The sequence below is a fragment of the Nicotiana tomentosiformis genome, chromosome 4 (assembly GCF_000390325.3).
Source record: "Nicotiana tomentosiformis chromosome 4, ASM39032v3, whole genome shotgun sequence".
NCBI lineage: Eukaryota > Viridiplantae > Streptophyta > Magnoliopsida > Solanales > Solanaceae > Nicotiana > Nicotiana tomentosiformis.
In genome coordinates, this window is record NC_090815.1 from 5,565,723 (window position 1) to 5,587,964 (window position 22,242).

A 22,242-nucleotide genomic window follows, 5' to 3' on the forward strand; every position below is an offset into this window, starting at 1 on the left:
TGCTAAATAGTGGAGTGGTTTCTGTGATGGATATGATTTTGAACAAGCTGTCACCGTCCACACAACATTATACCCTTGTCTTTGTTGACGCATTGGTTATTTCATGATTTATTATAGTAGTAAAAAATAAGTAGGAAGAATTTCTTTCCAACCCCCCATGTTATACGAACTTTTTCAATTACCCCTATAGTCGAGGGAAAAACCCAAGAAGCCTCTTATGTACACTTAGGGCTTGTTTGGTACCAGAAATAAGGTATAATTAATTTCGAGATCAAATTTGAAATAAGTTTATCCTCTATTTGGTTAGGATAAAATTGCGGTCTAATTAATCCCAAAATTAGTTATTCCAGGATTGTAATGTTATTTTTATTCCTATGGGAGGATGGGATAATCAATTTTGGGATAACTTGTTTCCCAGTCAAACGACCTCTTACGATCATTTGGTAGGAGAACAAGTTATTCCGAGATTATAGTGACGGAATTATAATACGGGGATTAACTAGTGATGGGATTATTTAGTAGATATATTTTTATTGAGAGATATTTGGTGCATTGGACTAAAAATAAAATATATGGGGTGTAATATAAAAATATGCTTGGTGTGTACAAGATAGATTGGGATAAATTTTTATTTTTAATTTTAACCTTGACTTTTGTAAAGAATTTTGCGGGAAGAGCCTTGAAAAATAGCATCTTCGTTATCGTAGTATTTTATTCTTGGATTAAATAATCTCGGGCTTATTATCTCACCCTTATGTGAGATAGAATAATTAATATCATACTATGGTATAAATTAATCTCAGAATTATATTAATGTTAATTCTCCTCATTTAAACAACCAAAACTTAGATACGAATTATGTATGCATCATTGAGTGCTCATATACCCATCCGTTCACTTTTACTTGTCACATTTTGATTTTTCACGCTCCTTAAGAAATAATAAATGAAGTGTATAATTTATCATGATACCCACATTAATTGATATATATTTTTAATGGTTTTGAGAAAATAATTTAAAATGAGTAACTAATGTTGTGAGTATAACAGGAATGGCAAGGCTTGCTTGTTTCCCGGAGTACTCTCGCATATGTCTATCTATGTCATAGTTGCTTGGAAGGAAGGTCTTAGATGTACCTTGGGCATGTAAGAGATTTTCTTTCCTCTATCTATGTCATACTTGGGATTCACTAACAGCCAATTCCAAGTAGATCCTCCCTTTCTTCGCTCCACTTCGTTTCACTCGTTTTCTCTTTTCTTCTGTCTATTTGATATATTAAAAGTAACAAGTAAAAGTGAATATTTATTTTTAAAATATTGGACAATTAAAAGTGAACGGAGGGGTAGTATTTTGTGGAGGAAAGAGTGTTACATACGTTCAAAAATAGAGATCTAGCCTGATTTTCGAGATAGAGACTAAGGATATTCCTCCACTAATTGCCGCAATCATATATTACAAATTAAAGGGGGGCAAAAATTGCTTAATGAAGAAGACAAATCCCCAATATATTTTTATTTTTTTGGCTGATTTGAGTCGAAGAAATGTGAAAGTTTGTAGATCAAGGATAAGAGATATTCAAGAAATCTAGTCGATCCTCGTAAAAAATGTCAAATAAAATGGATCATTTTCCAATTTCCCTCGAAATAAGTCAAAAAATGACACTTGGTAATCGCAGTGAATTGTTAGTGTTTTATTAATATTGTTGCTATTGTAGTATAGTAATAGTAACATTAACCAAAACAAACCTCAAGTACTTACAGCTCTTTAAACCCCAAGTACAATTATTAACTTGGAATTCTCTTAAACAAATTTACGTACACTTATAGAAGAACAAAAGAAGAACGAGTCACTGACCAATCTGCCTAATGAGAAACGAATATAAAAGAACAAAAAAGAGATGCTATCCCTTTCTTCTTACTCTTTGTTTTGAATGAGTTATCCAATACCCTTGACCTGACTAATTCAAATTTATACTAGATAATTTATTTATGAATAAATCATTTCATACCCAAAAAAAATTCAGTTTCAGGACTTGAATTTGAAATTTCAGTAAAGGATGAAAGTATCATAACCATCACACTTCCAGGGGCGGATCTAGCATAAGCTTATGGTTTTCGTCAACCCAGTAATTTTTACCCAAACTCTGTATTTGTATTAAGAAATTTACTAAATATCCATAAATATTTGACTGTGAACCCAATTATATTATTGTACATATAACTCGAGGTAGTTGTAAAAATCCTTAAACTTCGAATCATCAATCAGCCTCTACACACTTCCTTTTTTTCAAGGGTTTCATAATTGAAATTTTAACTCCTTTAACATAATGGGATTAGTTCTTTGGTGTTGCTTTGCTATGCGTCATTCATGGTGCTATGTTACCGTAGAAATTTTTTATGAAAGAAGGTGTATTTTTAACCCAACTTAAGGCGAAGAAACTTATTCAATGGTCACCGCTAACCGCTTTGAAAAGATGCTACCCCTACCAATTGCTCGCCTATGACAATGGCGAAAGAAAATGCACAATCTGTCTGATGAAATCGAGAAATTTAAATGGCTTCAAGTCTTGCCAATAATATTAACAGTGTTGCCCGAAGTACTCCAATTAAGTTCCATCTTTGGGGTCAACAAGTTGTTGGTCATCCACTTGGAATTTCAATTGCTCATCTTCAATTTTATTAATCACTTTCAGCTGATGAACATCAGACGACTGATCTGCAGCACCCATAGTCGATAGATTCTCCACGTAAAATTCGTCGAGATCGAGATCGAGGTCGAGGTCGAGGTCGAGGAGTGCATTATTATCATAAAAAAGACAAGATGAATTGGATGTAATAGTAGTGGCGATGTCTCTGTAGCTGTTTGTGGGAATTAAAAGAGTGTCCTGATCATCAAAATCGTACGAGGTAGAGCATACTCCAGTGCATGCAAATGTACTATCCAAGCATAATTCATCAATTTCTGCTCTGAAATTAACATCTTCGCCTTTTTTAAGCCATGGAAAGTCGAAAACTCCAATTTTTCCTTTTTCATTATCATCATATGTTATTTTCATAATATTCTCCTGGCCTCCAGGGTCGTTACTATTCGTCATGTTCTCCAATTTGTAGCTAATTCCAACATCATTATCGTCGTTATCTGTCGTCGTCGTCGTCATCACTTGCCTCTTCTTCATCTCTTTCTTCTCGTGATCCCATGTTTCTTTTCCTCTCTTTCTCTTCTCCGCCCTCTCCATTTCTCCTATTGCACCCCTTCTACAAAATGCAGACAAATTATTCAGATCAATATAGTATTAATGAAAGAAGAATGAATTAATAATAATAGTAATATTTTGGGGGACTTTGAGATCTTTCTTCAGAATACGCTAAGGCGATAATCAAAAGGGCAGTGTCAGCAACTGGTTCCTAGTTCCTACATATGGAACGGCAGCTCCCTAAAATACGCATTGCAAAAAGTTTAATTTGTTGTAACCTGACATGACACATTCCCGTGACTATCCAAAATTTCTTTCTTTTTTCCCTCCTTAAATTGCTCTTTTCCCTCACTCCATACATATTTGAGAGAGGAACTCTTGTTCACTACATACTTTTATCCTCCCCTCATTTTTTTTAAAAAAAATGAATTAATTAAAGGAGGACAGTTGAAACCGAATTTCACGCTTCTTCACTACTCCAACTTTGAGCGCGTACACCTGATTTTTCGTAAGCCGTGTCAATATCTGAAGAAATTAAATGACTAAATAGTTAGAATAACAAGCCGTGTCTTTTTTATATTTATATCCAGTAGTAAAAAAGTTTGATGAAAACGTGTCACGTGACACGGCTTGGGGCAAGGTGTATCCTATTGGATTTTTTAAGCTTAAATGTAGCTTAAAAGAGGGTGAATGGGAAATGGAGGGAAATTGAAAAATATTTGAGTTTCCCTCCTTGACAAAGGGATATTATCTCATATTGGAAGAGGAAAAGATTTTGATGGGTATATATACAATTGCACTTCTTCTAGCTCTTAAAGAGTTAAGAAGAAGGCAAGCCTCGCGCCGTCGTCCTCGGCTTCGGCTTCGGATTTGGTCAATTGATTGATTAATTTTTTGGACCAAATTTATTTGTTAATAGTAAATATTAACAGAATTGTTATTAAATATTCGGTTTTTTGTAAACGGAATATTAATATTAAATCCAAACGTAATAGTATATGCCCTTGGCTTTTTGTAAAAGACATTTACAAAACAGTTTGCACCTCTTCAACACCTCTTCAGAAGAACAGTTTGCACCTCTTCAAATCTGAAGAGTTGAAGAACAGTTTGCACCTCTTCAGATTTGAAGAAACAGTTGGCACCTCTTCGGATTTGAAGAGTTGCACCTCTTCAGTTTGAGCTCAACATTGGCTATAAATACCAGTCCATTCTCTCAGATTTTCAATACGAATTTCTGACTTCTCCTCCTTTCTTCGGCATTGTTTTAACTACAAACAAAGCATCAGTAAGTGTGATTTGCTACCGATCTTTGTGTTCGCTGAAACATTGGTGTTTGAAGTATCGCTACACCACTGTGTAATTCGTTCTATCCTGGGAGGAAATAATCCACAACCTTGGGTACTAGGAGGGGATTAAATTCCTTAAGGAAACACTGTGAATTCAGTGGGCTCGGATTAAATTCTGTTTCTTTTACATTTATGCTATTTTATCTTCTCTATAATTATTTTAGAAATACAGCTCAATAACATATCCGCCCGTCTCAACTTATCAAACATATGCTACATTTGCAAAGGCTATTTATGCATGCGAAATTTCTTTTGCATTCTCCCTTTTCCTTGAAATCTTGTTGGATTATTCCACTTTACTCTTCTTCTTCTCTTTCATTTTCCTCATCTAATACAGTGGCAGAGTCATGTTTATTATAAGGATTCAAATGTATCCTTTTTGCCAAAAATTTGTACTGTGTATATAGGTGAAAAATCATGTTACTATGTATACATACAAATTTTTGAATCCCTAAACACAAGAAAATATTTTTCCCTTGATGAAATTCAAACTTCTGATCTATAATATATTGTGGTTTTTCTTTCTTTTTTTCCCCCTTTTCTCATATCTTGTATATATTCATTCTTCTCAAGAATATATTAGAAGAGTGAAATATCACTCAGGAATCAGGATACTGAAATATAATACTCGTATTTATGTGAACTTTAAAACCAACAGACAATTAAATAGAGAGCAATAATCCACTAGAAAGGATAGTAGGAAAAGTAGAAAAAATTATTCACATCTTAGCAAATTTCTAAGGCTTCTTAATGTCACTCAGTGAAGCCACTGCGATCGGACTTCTAACGTAATGAAGGCGATCAGTCCATAGCAACTCCCCGGGCACATACCCATCTTTTACTGCCTTAGCATTCTTAACTTCAATTGTCAACTTGAAGCTCTTCTCTTGTCCAATGTGATCGAACATTAAGACGCTCGGCTCTACAGAAACTGAAAACATTCGTCGTGGCAGACGAACGTGTGCAGCGTATACGCCAGGGCTACCGACGTTTTTGAGTGTGCGAGTAATGGTGACAGGAACTGAGGGAGAGATATTAGGAATTGTTATTGCAGGATTGTTGAAATCCAAGATATTAAGACCATGCTTCTTGTGACACTGATAAGTTGATCCTGTTCCTGAAAATTTTGTAATGTTCTTTTGGTTGTAACCAAGTGAACAAAGAAAGTCCAAATAGTCATTCACAGTCAAGTCATAGACTAAGCCAGGATTCATGGCGCGGTTCGGGCGCATGTGTCCAGCACCATAATTGAATTGTGTTGCTTTGTCTTTCTCCGTTTCATCACGCATCGGATTACCAGTGTTGTCTCTTGTTCTGGCTGTAAAAAGGTATATCTTAAGTTAGTGTAAGAAAATTGGACAATTGCTAACTAATGGAGTATTTAATAAACACAACACATAGCCGTAAAATTACACTACTTAGATAGGTAAAAACTAATTTTGAATGTATATGTACTATGTTATTGAATCCCCTTTTGACTTATTCGTGTATTTATTTCTTTAAATTTTGACACCCCTTAATGAAATCCTGGCTTCGCTACTGATCAGGTGTTAGATTTAGCTCATGAAAATATAACTCGCCCAAGTTTGGACTAAGTTGAGCTGGACATGTATATTCATTAGAGGAGGCATATACATACCTGTAGTCATAATAGCGGATCTAATGGCGGCGGGACTCCAATCAGGATGGAGGCTCTTGAGAAGGCCAACTACACCAGCAACATGGGGGCAAGACATTGAGGTTCCAGAAATCATGTTGAAGCTAGTCTTGCGCTTATCATAGTCTTCCTCTGTAGGATTTGCTGCTTCACTGTATGCAGCTATGATATCCACTCCTGGTGCAGTAACATCAGGCTGCACGAATAGACAGAGACGGATCCAGATTTTTAGATTTGATGGCTAATACTTTTGAAATTATGAGTTCAGAATTTAATATTCGTTGAAATTATACCAAGTCAACACGTATATGTATGTTCCATGATGCAGTTAAGGCTGCATCGGCCTTCGGATCAAAAGGGATATTTGTTTACAGGATTGATTAGGACATTGAGAATGAAGCTTCTAACCTTGAGAATCTGAGGAGTTACAGAATTAGGACCAGTAGAAGAGAATGAAGCCATGAATGGAGCTGGCTTTTTGTGCAACACTGTCTCAGGAGTTGTGATATACGCACGAGGATCTCTGTAACAATAACGTCGCAATTAGAATTACAAGTACTTGAGGATATATATATATATATATATATATATATATCACTGAAAAGAAGGAAATTTAGACATACTTAGAAGAAGCGATGTAGTCAAAGACTTGAACGCCATCTGTATAATTGACATGTATCGCTGGAAGGACGTGAGGGATGGCGAAAATTTCGCTGCCAGTAGTCTTATTGTTACAAAGGATCATTCCAACAGCACCAGCTAGAGCTGCCTGATGTCCTTTATCAATTAACGCGGTCTCTCCTCTGAGGCAGGCTAATATCTTGCCTTTCACCTTCTTAGGATCCAATGTTCCTTTCTTACACCTTATCCTGCATCAGCAAATTATAATACATGTGATGATCACAACGAAAAACTAGTATAACAAGAACAAGCTAATAATGCATAGCATATTACAGTAGTACTCCCTCCATTTCAGTTTATGTGAACATATCTGACTGGACACGGAGTTATTTATGAAACTTGCATTGTGATATTAAACATGTCATGACATTGTGTGACTATAAAAAATTCTCACCAGGGGTAAAATAGGAAGTATAAATTTAAATTGTTTCCAAATTTAGAAAGCTGTCATTTTCTCGGGATAGACTAATAAGGAAATAATGTCACATAAACTGAAATAGAGGGAGTAGTAATTAGTTTCATTCTTACGCATCATCTGTCGATGCATTGGCAGCTTTAGCTTGTGCAGCACTGATTAGTGGATAGAAATTTTCTTGGGGCGTGGTTGGTTTCGAAAGGCTTGTTCCCTTTAAGAGCAATCCATTCTGCAGTTGAACACTGTTTTGTATATTGCGATCCAGGGTGCTTGCTGCTACTGTTATAATCCAGGGAGCAACATTTGTGACAGTTCCAGAATCAGGTCCATCATTACCAGCTGAGGCAACTACAACTATACCATTCTTGACAGCGTGGAACGAACCAATGGCGAGCCCGTCCTCTAAGTAGTCAGAAGGCGATCCACCAAGCGACACAGATATCACATCAACCCCGTCGTGTATGGCTGTATCGAAGGCTTTGAGAATGTCAGCATCCATACATCCTGCACCATCCACAGGAGGCCAACAGACTTTGTATGCAGCCACTCGGGCATGAGGAGAACCTCCCTTTGCTGTCCCATTCGCCACGCCAAGTACACTTGCTCCGTGGACTATGTTTCCAGCAGCAGTTGATAAAGTGTGAGAGCCATGACCATCATTGTCGCGTACTGTGCTCATTGAAGCGCTTACATTTCCTCCGCTCGCGATGTAGCCTTTATTGAAGTACCTTGCTCCAATAAGCTTTCTATAAATATATTATAATAGTAAAATTCTTGTTAGTATTTTTCTTGAAATCATACTAGTGGTGAAAGAGGGATTACAAAATAAAGCATACTTATTGCAAGAAAAACCAGCAGTGGTGTTGTCATTCTGACAAATCCCTTTCCATTTTGAAGGAATTGGTCCGAATCCTTCATCACTAAAGCTCTCTGATTCAGGCCAAACACCTGTTGAAAGAGCACAATCATTTAAAATAATGTACTTCAGTAAAATGATGATCTTGTTTACTGAGACAAATTAACAAGTTTAACTTCAATACAGGATAGCAACACTGTCAGGCACCTAAAAGATTAATTAACCGTCCATAAAAAGTGGTACTAGTAACGCGAAAAATAAGACAGGTTAATAAACTGACGTTGTATACAATTTAAATCCAACTAACAATGGTGCAGCACAACAAATAGACTAGGAATCAGGGCAGCCCGGTGCACTAAGCTTCTAGCTATGCGCGGGGCCCGGGAAAGGGCTGGACCACAAAGGTCTATTGTATGCAGCGTTACCCTACATTTCTACAAGAGACTGTTTTCACTACTCGAACTCGTGACCTCCTGGTCACATGGCAACAGTTTTATCAACTTTATCAGTTACGCCAAGGCTCCCCTTCAAACTAAGAATCATGATCGATCAAAATAAGCCTTGGTGGGCGTAATTACCTGTATCAAGATTCGCGATAATAATGTCTTGGCCAAATCGAGCTTTCTTCCACAGGGAACTTGGATGAACGACGCCATTCTTTTCCAGCATCATGAATTCCCATGAATGAGTTGTGTGTAGTTTTCTAGCTTTATTCAAGAAAATAGAGATCACACTTGGATGCCCTGCATTATTTTTTCCACAAACTTAGTATGCCTAAGACATTAATCATATATTAATATTACTAGATTAGATTAATGTTTCAGAGTTCATAATATAGTATAAATACGTTGAATCTCCTCCACTTGGTCATCTTCAAGGACAGCAGCAAAACCATTTATGTGTCTTTTATATGAGTAGAAGATGGCATCCTTAGCCTTCTCTTTACTGCACGAATTTAGTTCGATTAGTGCAATATTTTTTATACTGTCAGTGCATAGAACTTAAACTAAAAAAAGAATAGAATTAGAATAACAACGATGATATATGATTAATTGACAATATGTAGCACCATAAATACCTTCCCAAAAACGAACCAAGAAACTCGTGATGAGAATCTACCACACTATGAAGATCAGCAGATGTTACTCCTGGACCATGAGAGTGCGCCCCCAAGTACACTATGTACGACTGTTTTAATAATCCAAAAACAACCCCACAAAATAAGAAAAATAAATGGGATAATATTAATTGGAAAGAATTAAAGCTAATGGTTATATACATAGGCGAATCCAAAATATAATAATGGGTTCGATCTTTAGATACTTGTTATTTATAACATGTCACACGTTTGAAATTATAGGTTCTAACACTAAATATATACAAAACGTCGGCTAGTGGTGCGTAGAGGTGTACATAGGTCGGGTTGATTCGAATTTTTCAATTACCAAATCAAGCCAATGATGTCGGTTTTTTAATTTATAAACCAAACTAAACCAATAAAGTCGGGTTTTCATTCTTGTTTTTTTCGGCTTTTCGGATTTTCCCCAATTAAAGTCTTCATAGCACAAAATATGTAACTTGAACACCAAATATTTATTTTAGTCCTAGTAGGATACAAGTATATAATGTATTTTCCAGAAAAATAAAATAATAATAAGAGATGAGTCATAACATTGTACTAAAATATTCAATAACATAGATAATAAAATCGCACCAAGAAAATATTACTAATTAATACACCATAATAAAAATTAGCATAATCTAAAAATACTATATAGGTCGTGCTAAAATAAGTACAACTAATAAGTACTGTTAATTACACAACTAAGCATTAAAAAAAAAAAACTAGGTTATATATTTTCATTATAAATTAATGCAAAACTAAAAAATAGATATCCAACACTATTGTCATTCCTAGTGTTGAATTGAATTTCCTTTATTAGAATTAGTATTGATTTGAACTTTATTTGACTTACTACCTTTATGGGCTATAAAATTTATTGGATCATTCAAGAATGTTAAGTCCAAATTTTAAATAATTACTTTTAAAGATAAAAGTGCGAACGCGTTTAAGAAATATTTATAAATTATATTACAATAAATATTTATATGCATAATTTTTTTTAAAAAAAATTTATATAAACGTAATGTCGGGTTGGTTTAGTTTCGGTTTAACTTTTTTTAGTTAAAACCAAATCAAACTAATTATGATCGGGGTTTTTTCCAACACCAAACCACAATCGATTTTTTTTTCTCGGTTTGACTCGGATTATCGGGTTGGTTTGGTTTATCGGTTTTCTTTGTACACCCCTAGTGGTCCGCACTGCATGGTACAAGTTTTTTTTAGTTTTTTTGCTCAACAGTCAACAAGCTACAAGTTTTTTTGAGCTTTTTCACCAACCGCCAATTGGGAAGTCAGGAATTCCGTTTAGAGTACTGTTCAAGAATTAATATGAATTTAATAACAAAAGTAAAATTTGACTTATATACGGTAAAAATTTCCGGCGAAATATTTACCTTTTTGACTGCAAGAGCTGGTGTTAGTGGCACACAAAAAAGAATTAAGAGCAATGATAGATAAGTTGACAATTTGGATGATAACATTCCGCTTCCTTGATGCAAAATTAAACCTTCGTTGGTAATCATGGCAAAATAATGATAAAAAGGAAGAAGAAACATTATTGCAACTTCTAACGAGAATATATATAAATATACTGTACTTAATAGTGGCTTACATCTATAAGGAGTCTAAAAAGATTAAGAATTTTTATGTTATTAGGAGACGGTTAACGGTAAAGTGAAACCAATTCAAATCAAGAGTCCTATCCTATGTAATAGCTAGGTACTTAACGGATAATAATTACTACTATATTATATCATTTTATACAATTAGTAATAATGCCAACGTTTTATTATTGCTATGATGAAGTCTACAATAACTTTTGTTTATATAACAACTCAGCAGGACACACCACAAGGTCCTAGGCGCACCAACAGAGAGAAAGGCTCACCTAAATACCTCGACCACTATGTGGTCCCAGATCCCCAGAGAATCAATCTCTGCCAAACCGTTAGAGAAGATGATAAGGGAAAACCCTGCTATGAATGATATAAGTAGGAGAGGAATCAGCTCAAAAAGAGCACGGTTAAAGTTGCTTATCTTTTTTGCTTCATAGAATTATAGATCCGGAACCTCCCTTTTCTCAATTTTTTCTTTCTTTTTGCCTTTAGAATTTCTAGAAAGTAGAGGAGCAGACCCCTCTTTTGTGGTCTGTAAATCCTTTTAACCTTAATATAGCTTCTATCGTTACCTTTGGTGCTTTCATTGACCCTTCCTCTCCAAATGGGTGACGGTGCTCACAATACCAGGTTGAAATCCCTTGATAAAGCTGTCAAGCAGCTCCAAGCTGATTCTGCCTCACACACTAAGACTATGGACTCGATGCAGACTGTCCTTCACGACATTGTTTCTCAACTAGCATCTCTCTGACCACCACCTCCGACACCACCGCCGACCACCATCAACCCTACCGTATCAAACCCATGTTCTTCCTCTACGCCTCCACCCCACGCTTCTTACCAACCTCAATACTCTTCGCTATCCCCTGTTCCAACCTTTTCCCAACAACCATATTCTGCATCTTTTCCGACCTCCACTCTTCCCCAACAACCACAACACCAAAACTTCCCACTTGTCCACCAACCATTTTTGCCATTCAAACGCGACAAACCAGCTCCAATCGATTTACCTAATTTGACGGAATCAACGCGGAGAGTTGGACCCTCCAGGCTAATCAATATTTTGACAGGTATCATGTTGCCGATGAGGATCGCTTGGAACTCTGTTCCTTCTTTCTGGAGGGAGAGGTCAGGGAATGGTACCAGTGGATGTACCGAAATCGCCAGTTATGTAGGTGGTCTCACTTCCTCAAAGTTGTGGTGCATCGCTTTGGAACGAAATCACTGGAGGCACCCGAGAGTTTACTCGCCAAATTGCAAATGACAACCTATGTCCGTGAATATCTATCGCAATTCGAAAAACTGGTCAATCGGACGACGGAGATGTCCCTGCCGATGCTGAAACATTGTTTCACCTCTGGGCTTAACCCATATATTAAAGCGAATGTGTTTGTCTTTTCGCCCAGTAGATTTGAACGAGGCCATTGGGTTGGCTTTTTTACAGGAGCAGAAGCATATGGCCCAACCCAAGTCTTCGCCCCGGCCCACTTCGTTTAGCAAACCACTAGTTTTCTCACCAACCCACCAAAATACACCATATCCTAAATTGAGCCGGCCATTTTCTCCTTCTTCTCACTCTCCGTCTTCTTCTTTACCGGGTGTGGGCCGCGTTCCTTTCAAAAAACTTACACAGGCAAAAATTTAACGCAAACGGGAACTTAACCTTTGTTTTAACGGAAAAGGCTAAAAAATGCCCTTAACCTATCATAAATGGCTCAAAATTGCCCCTCATCCACCTTTTGGTCCAAAAATGCCACTAATGTTTTCTTTAAGGCTGAAAAATGCCCTTAACCTATCAAAATGGCTCAAAATTGCCCCTTATCCACCTTTTGGTCCAAAAATGCCACTAACGTTTTCTTTAGTATCAAAATTGTCCCTTGAACTAACGTTCGACTTATCAGATGTGTTTTTTTTTTTAATTCACGTGGCAATGTCCAATTGGTTAACATTGAAGAATAAAATTAATAGACAACACATAAACCCGACCCACATATTCTAATACCCATATTTTTATTAAACCCAATATCCTTTCTTCTCCATCAGAAAGACATTACTATGGGTGATATGAATTAAACCCAAATGAGAAATAATCATATCCAAGCGAATCTTACATGATAATGAAAAAATCAGTAAGTGACCTTTCTCAAAAAGCGAAAAAAATAGATCGGCCTCGTAATTTATCATCTCTTAGAAAAGAAAGTCTATTATCCATAATAGAATTGGAAGCATAAGCTCTGTAAAACAAGTGCATTGTTTGTTTCTTCTTTTTTTATGCTTCTTTAATTAATTAGCTAGTATGATAATTTGAGATGCTTTACTTGTACAGTCAATGTCAGCGAAGTAGAAGGCGTTGCTTGATCTATGCAATAAATTGAGCTGCTCCAACACCAACAATAGGATGATCCATAACGTATCTCATGTGAACTCAAAATAGCAATCAGAAAGCAAATATCACCTTAAGTTGTTGTCCTTTACTTCTACTCCTCGAATTTCAAGCTAATTACCTAATAGCAGTTGTTGGAAGAACTCTTACTGGCACTTCTCAAGAACCACAAAGAGGAAAAATATGGGTATCAGAATATGTGTGTCGGTTTTATGTGTTATCTATTAATTTTATTCCTCAATGTTAACCAATTGGACATTGCCACGTGAATTAAAAAAATACATCTGATAAGTCGAACGTTAGTTCAAGGGGCAATTTTGATACTAAAGAAAATGTTAGTGGCATTTTTGGATCAAAAGGTGGATGAGGGGAAATTTTGAGTCATTCTGATAGGTTAAGGGCATTTTTTAGCCTTAAAGAAAACGTTAGTGGCATTTTTGGACTAAAAGGTGGATGAGGGGCAATTTTGAGCCATTTATGATAGATTAAGGGCATTTTTGAGCCCTTTTCGTTGTTTTAATTGTGATGAAAAATATCAGAAAGGTCACCGTTGTTCTTCTCAGCCACAACTTTTTCTCCTCTTGCCTGAGGACGATCCCACTGATGATGTCATTTTAGACAACTCTTCTTTACCTCCGGATTCACCTCGACCAGATACTCCTCCTGAGAACCCATCCTTATTAACAATCAGTCTTCATGTTTTTGCCGGTGGCTTGAGCCCATCTACTCTCCGTTTTACTGCTGTTGTCAAGGAAATCATGTTCAAGTTCTCATTGATGGAGGAAACACTCACAATTTTATGCATCCCCGAACCGCTAAAAATCTCAAACTACCAGTGGAGCCAGCTTCAACATTTTATGTTCTAGTAGGAAATAGACATACCTTAAGTTGCCTAGGTGTGATTCATGAGGTTCCAATTACCATTCAGGGGTATTCATTTTCTACCACTTTTTTCATCGTTGATTTATATGGCTCAGATTTGGTCTTGGGAGTGTACTGGTTGGCCACCTTGGGTCATAGTCTTATAGACTATATCAACTGTATTTTTGAATTCACAATTTCTGGTAGACACATTCATTGGACGGGTGACCCTATTACTTCTCCTACTTAAATCAATGTTTCCACCCTTCGTCATTTTTTGCAACCTAATTCAATTTCATACATTTTGAGTTTCGACCTTCACTCCCCCAATCCCACCAACCAATGGGATTACCCCCTGATTTATCTTCCCTCCTTGAGTCATACACTGATATTTTTCAACCTCCAACTTTACTTCCCCCATCTCGAGGTCAAGACCATCACATCCCATTATTACCCGGAGCTAGTCCCATCAATGTACGCCCATATCGGTACCCCCACTTTCAAAAAGCCAAAATTGAGCGCCAAGTCTCCGAAATGCTGCAAAGCGGTGTCATTCTCCCTAGCTCGAGTCTGTATTCATCCCATGTTCTCTTGGTTCGAAAGAAAGACAGGACATGGCATTTTTGTGTAGACTATCGGGCTTTAAATTCGATCACCGCGAAAGATAAATTTCCTATCCAAATTGTGGATGAACTGTTTGATAAGCTTCATAATGCCCACATCTTTTCCAAGTTAGATCTTTTGGCTGGATATCATCACATTCGGCTTCACCTTCCAGATATTGAGAAAACGGCATTTCGAATTCATGAGGGCCATTATGAGTTTACTGCCATGCCGTTCGGGCTTTCAAATGCCCCTTCTACCTTTCATGCAACCATGAACTTCATTTTCAAGCTGTTCCTTCGGCAGTTTGTACTAGTTTTTTTTACGACATTTTAGTATATAGTCAGTCATGGGATGCTCATTTATCTCACCTTCACTATGTTTTTGATACCCTGCTTAGAAATGCACTAGTTGTCAAGCGTTCGAAGTGTTAATCTGGACAATCTTCAATTGCTTACTTGGGACATATTTTGTTTTCGGGGGGTCTTCAGATTGATCCCGAAAAAATAGCTTCAATTCTTTCCTCGACGATACCTTCTTCAGTTAAGGATGTACGTGGATCTTTGGGATTGATTGGCTACTACCGCCGTTTTGTCAAAGGGTATGCCCAATTAGCCTCCCCTCTTACTGACCTTTTGAAGAAGGATTCTTTTTTATGGTTCGATGTTGCCTTGATGCCTTCAACAAGCTCAAGCAGGCTTTGAGTTCAGTTCCCGTCCTCTCTCTTCCTAATTTCTCCAAGATATTCACAGTTGAAACAGATGCCTCGGGGACAAGTATTGGTACAATGCTCTCACATGAGGGGCATCCTATTGCTTTCTTCAGTCAAAGGCTCTCTTCAAGGATGCAAGCTGCTTCTACTTACAATAAGGAAATGTTCGCCATAACACAGGTTGTGCAAAAATGGCAGCAGTATTTGCTGGGACGTCGATTTATCATTATCACTGATCAGCAACCTCTGAAATCATTGACTAGTCAAGTGATTCAAACTCCAAAGCAGCAACGTTGGTTAAGTAAACTCATTGGGTATGATTTTGACATCCACTACCATCCGGGAAAACTGAATTTTGATGTAGATGCTTTGTCTCGCATGCCTGCCGTTCTTTCCTTATCCTTAGCCGTTTCTGAATTGGCTCTGATCGATCAGCTACGATCCTTCAACAAAACTGATGCTGGCATGTTGTCCTTGCAGCAGCAATTGGCAGAAGACCCGGCCTCACTACCTTATTTCACTTTTCAAGAGGGCCTTCTATTGTTTCACAATCGACTGGTGGTTCCAAAAAATGAACACTTGCGTTCTTTGTTATTGAAGGAGTTCTATTCTTCAAAAATGGGTGGTCACGCTGGAATTTCCCGCACATTTCATCGTCTTTCCTCTAATTTTTTCTGGGATAACATGCGGGCTAATGTCCAAAATTTGTCAGTGAATGTCAAATTTGTCAACAAATGAAAGACTTGACTTTAAAGCCTGCTGGGTTATTGTCTCCCTTACCAATACCAGATATCATTTTTTAGGACATTTCGATGGATTTTATAACTGGTCTTCCATCCACTCAAGGGCGCACTGTTATTTTGGTTATCGTGGATCGTCTCTCCAAATATGGCCATTTTGTAGGCCTGCCTTCCCATTTCACCAATCAAAAGGTTGCCGAAGTGTTTGTCCATGAACTCATTCGTTTACATATCTTTCCACTCACAATTGTGTCGGATCGAGACCCTCTCTTCCTCTCTGAATTTTGGTGTAACGACCCGACTTGTCGTTTTAAGAATTAATACCCCGTTCAACGACTTAAGGTCCCGAGCAACTTCATAATATGTATTATGACCCGCGGGTGTGGTCGAGTTTGATTTTAGAAATATTTAGAATTTAATTGAAAGAAAAATTCTCATTTTGAAGCTTAAATGGAAAGAGTTGACCAAAGAGTTGACTTTTGAGCAAACGACCTTGGAATAGAATTTTGATGATGTCAATAGCTTTGTATGATAATTTCGGACTTAGGCGCGTGTTCGGATTTTGATTTGGAAGTTCGTAGGACAATTCGACGCATTTTGGCGAAAGTTGGAAAATAGACGATTTTCGAAAAGTTCGATCGAAGGTTGAATTTTTGATAACGAGATCGGAATATGATTCTGGAAATTTGAATAGGTCCGATATGTCACTTATGACTTGTGTGCAAAATTTGAGGTCAATCAGACTTGATTCGGTAGGTTTCGGCATCGAATGTTGAAGTTGGTAATTTCACAATAGACTAAAGTTTCAAGTGAGTTCACACAAGACTTAACTTCAAATGAGCATACCTCTCTTGATATGAAGATTTATATGGTGTGTTATATTTCAAAAGAAAGGTCTATGTGTCTAGTTTTCAACGCTTCAAACCATTCCTCATTTGGACATTCCTACAAGAAGTTATGACCACATTACCAAAGGCTGGAAAAATGCAATTCAGCGACCAATTATGCGATCGCATAATTGCTTCTGCAACTGCAAACTGGTCGCAAAATGGACCAGAAGAGCCCAGTTCTGGGTACCGATTTTGCAATCAATTTTGCGGCCCGTATACCTATTTTGCGGTCCATTATGCGATCGCAGACCTGCTTTTCGGAGGATTAATTTTTCTATTTTCATAACCCGACCTCATTTTGATAAATAGGCTTTGGGGCTTATTTTGGGGTATTTTTTTGAGGGTTTTAGAGAGAGGTAAGAGCATTTTAGAGAGATAAGGAGGGAACCTAACATTCTAATCATCCAATCTTCATGAATCAAGAAAGCTAATCACAAGATTTTCATCAAAGAGGTAAGATTCAACCCCTAGTCTTCAATTTCGAGTTTGGGGTAAAAGATTGGTGATTGGGAGTATGATTCTTGGGTGTAATAGTATTATGTATATATGCTTGTACCAATAAGGTTTGTGGGAAGATTGTTGAGATCAAATATGTAAAGATTGGGTTGTGGAATGAAGGAAACTTTGTAAAAGAACCTTGTAACCAAATTTGCACACCTAGTGTTTGATAAAATGTTCAAATGAGCTGAAACCATGAAAATCTTCCTAATTATGGTTCACTTTTGTTATGTTTATAAATAGATTGAAGTTGCTAGGATTTTCGGAACCTCGTAGTAATGTAAGGAAGGCTCAAGAAAGATTGGATCCGTCCGGAGGTCAATTCACGTGAGAAAGCTATTTTGGAATATCGACCTAACTTAAAAAAGGTAAGTGTCGTGCTTAACCTCGAGTGGGGGAATTTTTCCTTAGGCATTGAGTCTTATGTGCAATTTGTGTAATTGAAAACCATGTACGCGAGGTGACGAGTACGTACTTGGTTTATATGTGCAAATTTTATCGAGTTTAAGTCTTGAGCATATTGTGTAGTAAATTGGATAATTGTTGGCATATATTTAATCATCTATTTATCGTGCCTAAATCCTTGTTGTTGACTCTGTTGTTATATGACAAGTTGATGTGATTGTTATTTGATTATTTATGAAACTCCGTGAATTTGCTGGTTTAATAATTATTGGAATTTAATTTCATTTTAGATTTTTTCCTCTGCAAATAATTAATTAAATGAGCTTAAGAAGAGGTGTTTATATAATTATCAAAAATTTAGAGTTAATAAAGACTTTACTTTATGTTGAGTAATTTCTATCTCTGTTGATTATTTTTGGGTGTTGTACACATTGTGTGGAGCCTTCGACTATTTGTTGTGAAATTAATTGACTTGGTTGTATCTTTGAAATTTGGGTTGTAGCCATTGGGCAAATTGTGATATGAATTGATTTTGTTATGTTGCCGTGATAATTTTTCGTGTAAATTGTTGTGTTGTATTAATTATTATTTTGAAGATATAAGGGTACCATTTCACCATTGATATTATGTGGGTATAAGGGTGGCATTTTATTGTGGTTGTGTTTGTTGGAATATTTTTTGGGCGGAGCGATAAGGGTGGCAATAGGAGCGATAAAGGTGGCAATAAGAGCGCTAATGGTGGCTATTGATATTGTCTGGGCGGAGCGATAAGGGTGGCTATTGTCAGGGACGATATGTGATGATGTGGGGTTGTGGGGTTGATGATTTTCATGTGATGTTGTGATATTCTTGTGTTTATTATTATACCTTGTGCAATTTTTCTTGTTGTTGGTAAATTGATGACAATCTGATTTATGTTGAAATTGAGAGCATGTGGCTATTGCCAGGCGGATTATAAAATAAAATATGGGCACAAAGTGCCGTGAGTAAATAATGAGGATATTGGCACGTGAATTGTCCGTGCAGTTGTGATATGAATTGTGGGCAAGGGGGTGTTGTGATTAAATGATAATGATATTTGGCACGTGAATTGTCCGTGCAATTGTGATATGAAATGAGGGCACGAGGTGCCGGAGAAAATATAATGATTTAATTATGGGCACGAGGTGTCGTGGAAATATGAAAAATGGGTTGAGACCCGTATTTACGAAAAATATGGAAATGGGATGAGACCTGTATTTTTATGATTATGAAACGAGGTGTCACATGGTGACTTTTTAATTGAAAGGATTATATTCAAAATATTTATTTGAAAGGATTTTTATGTAAAAGGTATTATATGAAAGAATTATATTTGAAAGGTAATTATTTGAGAAAATTATATTTGAAAGAGAGTTATTTGAAAGAATTATATGTGAAAGACATTTATTTGAAGAATTTTATTTATTGTGTGTAATTGTATTTATTAATTGTTAAGCGATATTAATGGTATTCTTGTTATCTACTGTACATATTACTGGTTGTTTTATGTTGCCCTTATTGTTATCTGTTTCCTATTATTTTATATATTATATTGCACAAGCTATTAGACTAGGGAGTGTCTTGACTGTACCTCATCTCTACTCCACTGAAGTTAGTCTTGATACTTACTGGGTACCGATCGTGGTGTACTCATACTACACTTCTGCACATTTTTGTGCAGAGCCGGGTATTGGAGTTATTGGGCTTGAGAAGAGTTAAAGCGGGATCGTAAGGATTCAAGGTAGAGCTGCTTGGTCGTCGCAGTCCCTTGGAGTCTTTTCATTCCATTGTACTGTTAAAACAGTATTGTATATTCGGTCCTCGTGATCACTTCATGTATTCAGTTAGAGTTCGTGACTTAGTACTACCAGTCTTGGGAGGTTGTACATTCATATTTGTTCCGTTGTTAGTTTTGGTTACTTATTTAATAAAAAAAATGGCTCCAAAAAAAAAATAATTGAAATCGGCTTACCTAGTCTTAGAGACTAGGTGCCATCATGACGCATGTGGTGAGATTTTTGGGTCGTGACATTTGGAATGAGCTTCACAGGCTGAAAGGGACTCAATTAGCTATGAGTTCAGCATACCATCCTCAGTCGGATGATCAAACGGAGGCTCTCAATAAGTGCCTCGAAATGTATCTTCGTTGCTTTGCCTCAGACACTCCATCTACTTGGTTTTCGTTGTTACCATGGGCTGAATTTTGGTATAACACTTCATACCAGCATAGTTCTAAACTTACTCCATTTGAGGTAGTGTATGGTCGACCTCCACCAACTGTTTCGAGGTATGTCCGAGATAGTTCGACCAATCCTGTTGTGGATGCCTCTCTGCTACAACGAGATAAAGTATTGGCTACCTCGAAGGCTAATTTACTTCGGGCCCAAGAACGTATGAAACACAACGCAGATAAGGGTCGTCGGGAAGTGGTTTTTGATATAGGGGATTGGGTGTACGTCTGTCTTCGTCCATACCGTCAACTTTCAGTTCGCCTCCAACGCTATACTAAACTCAGCAGACGCTTCTTTGGACCCTTCCAAGTTGTGCAGAAGATAGGTCTTGTAGCCTATAAATTAGCATTGCCTCCTTCATCCAAAATTCACACTGTGTTTCACGTTTCAGTCCTGGGCAAGTGCTTAGGCAATCCCTCTAACCAGATCACCCCAATTGATCTTTTGGACCAATCCTCTTCCCTGATTCTTCTACCATAAGATGTGTTACGCTGCAGAACCATTTCTCGTAGTCGCCAACAAATTCATCAATGTCTTATTAAATGGTCGGGTCTTCCAGTTTCAGATGCTACATGGGAAGACACTGCCAATCTCCTTCACAAGTTTCCCAATCAGAACCTTGAGGACAAGGTTCGTCTCCAAGGGGGTGGCAGTGTAACAACTCAGCACACACCACAAGGTCCTAGGCGCAGCAACAGAGAGAAAGGCCCACCTAAATACCTCAACCACTATGTGGTCCCAGATCCCAAGAGAATCAATCTCCGCCAAATCGTTAGAGAAGATGACAAGGGACAACCCCGCACTGAATGATATAAGTAGGAGAGGAATCAACTCAAAAAGAGCAAGGTTAAAGTTGCTTATCTTTTTGCTTCATAGAATTATAGATCTGGAACCTCCATTTTCTCAATTTTTCTTCTTTTTTTTTGCCTTTAGAATTTCCAGAAAGTAGAGGAACAAACCTCTCTTTTGTGGTCTGTAAATCCCTTCAACCTTAATATAGCTTCTATCGTTCCAGTTTAGTTTAACATTTTATGATAACACACCATATTATTTCAGATTCTGCTATAAAACCCTCCCCTATCCTAATGTTAGCGGATTTACGCAAATGTTCAATTTTCATTCTACGGTTAAGATTTTGTCCCTATTTTAAAAAGTTGTGTAAAGATAGCAATTGGAAAATTGTCCTCTCTAAACAACGTTAGACTTGAGTCTAATGTTTCTCATGTATTTCAGTTTACTATAACGTTTGCGATAACTTACATAATTTTAAACCGTAGTCTACTGTTTTCTCATTAGATTTTTTATCAGTTTGGTCAAAAAGAATTTCTAAACTTTGATCTAAAAGGTCCAAAAAAAAAGATAATGTAATTTACTAAATAATTGATACAAAAAGGGATAACTTGCAAAAAATTTGCCTTTTATATATTACCCAAATTGAGAACTCGATCCTTAGTTTCAATTTAGAGATTTCTATTGTTCTAAATTTTCCCTTTTTATTTTCCAATATAGATTCTTCCTTCTTCTTCTTCTTTTTCTCTTTTTATTTTTTTTATTTTCCCATTTAGTTTTTAAATTTCCTTTTAGTCTTTTACATTTATCTAATTTTGTGTGACAAAGAAAGATCAATTATATTTAATTTTTTGTGAAAAAGAAAGAGGAAAAAAATCAGCGTCCAGCCCTTCTCTTTATCCAACCAAAAGCAGCAACCGACAAACGTATTCTCTTTGTCCCTATCCGCCGTCCAGTCAAGGTAATTACTTGTTTTTCTTGAGAATATTAATAGTGATTTTCTCATTAGCTTTTTTAACTACTGTGTTCAAACAAGTCTTGCATTTATATTAGGTGGTTGGTAGCAATTTTATGCTAAAAGAAGTGCAAACTTAAAATTTTAAATTCACCGCTTCTTCTTGTAGTACATTACTAGCACCAATCACATCTATCACTAGCCACCATTGTTACCATCACTAACCACCTATATTATCAGTTATTACTATCAACTATCACCATCATT

The 22,242-nt window shown here is 36.8% G+C and overlaps 2 protein-coding genes across 3 annotated transcripts; both read right to left on the reverse strand.

The window, feature by feature from the left end:
- Window positions 1–2,129: 2,129 nt before the first annotated feature.
- LOC104104329 (uncharacterized) lies at window positions 2,130–3,595 on the reverse strand. 2 transcript variants are annotated; one of them, XM_009612383.4, is made up of 2 exons: window positions 3,472–3,595; window positions 2,130–3,254 (listed from the first exon to the last, which is right to left on the reverse strand). In XM_009612383.4, exons 1-2 carry the CDS (start codon window positions 3,552–3,554, stop codon window positions 2,606–2,608), a joined length of 732 nt encoding a protein of 243 aa, XP_009610678.1. In that variant the 5' UTR covers window positions 3,555–3,595; the 3' UTR covers window positions 2,130–2,605. The 2 variants fall into 2 exon arrangements, with proteins under 2 accessions (XP_009610678.1, XP_009610679.1); XM_009612384.4 differs by having other exon boundaries at window positions 3,341–3,595.
- Window positions 3,596–5,167: 1,572 nt separating this feature from the next.
- On the reverse strand, window positions 5,168–10,819 carry LOC104104328 (subtilisin-like protease SBT5.4). The gene is made up of 10 exons (XM_009612382.4): window positions 10,666–10,819; window positions 9,227–9,336; window positions 8,996–9,093; window positions 8,727–8,891; window positions 8,129–8,240; window positions 7,406–8,038; window positions 6,820–7,065; window positions 6,605–6,719; window positions 6,179–6,392; window positions 5,168–5,857 (listed from the first exon to the last, which is right to left on the reverse strand). The coding sequence occupies exons 1-10, from the start codon at window positions 10,792–10,794 to the stop codon at window positions 5,277–5,279; spliced, it is 2,403 nt and encodes an 800-aa protein (XP_009610677.4). The 5' UTR covers window positions 10,795–10,819; the 3' UTR covers window positions 5,168–5,276.
- Window positions 10,820–22,242: the final 11,423 nt, after the last annotated feature.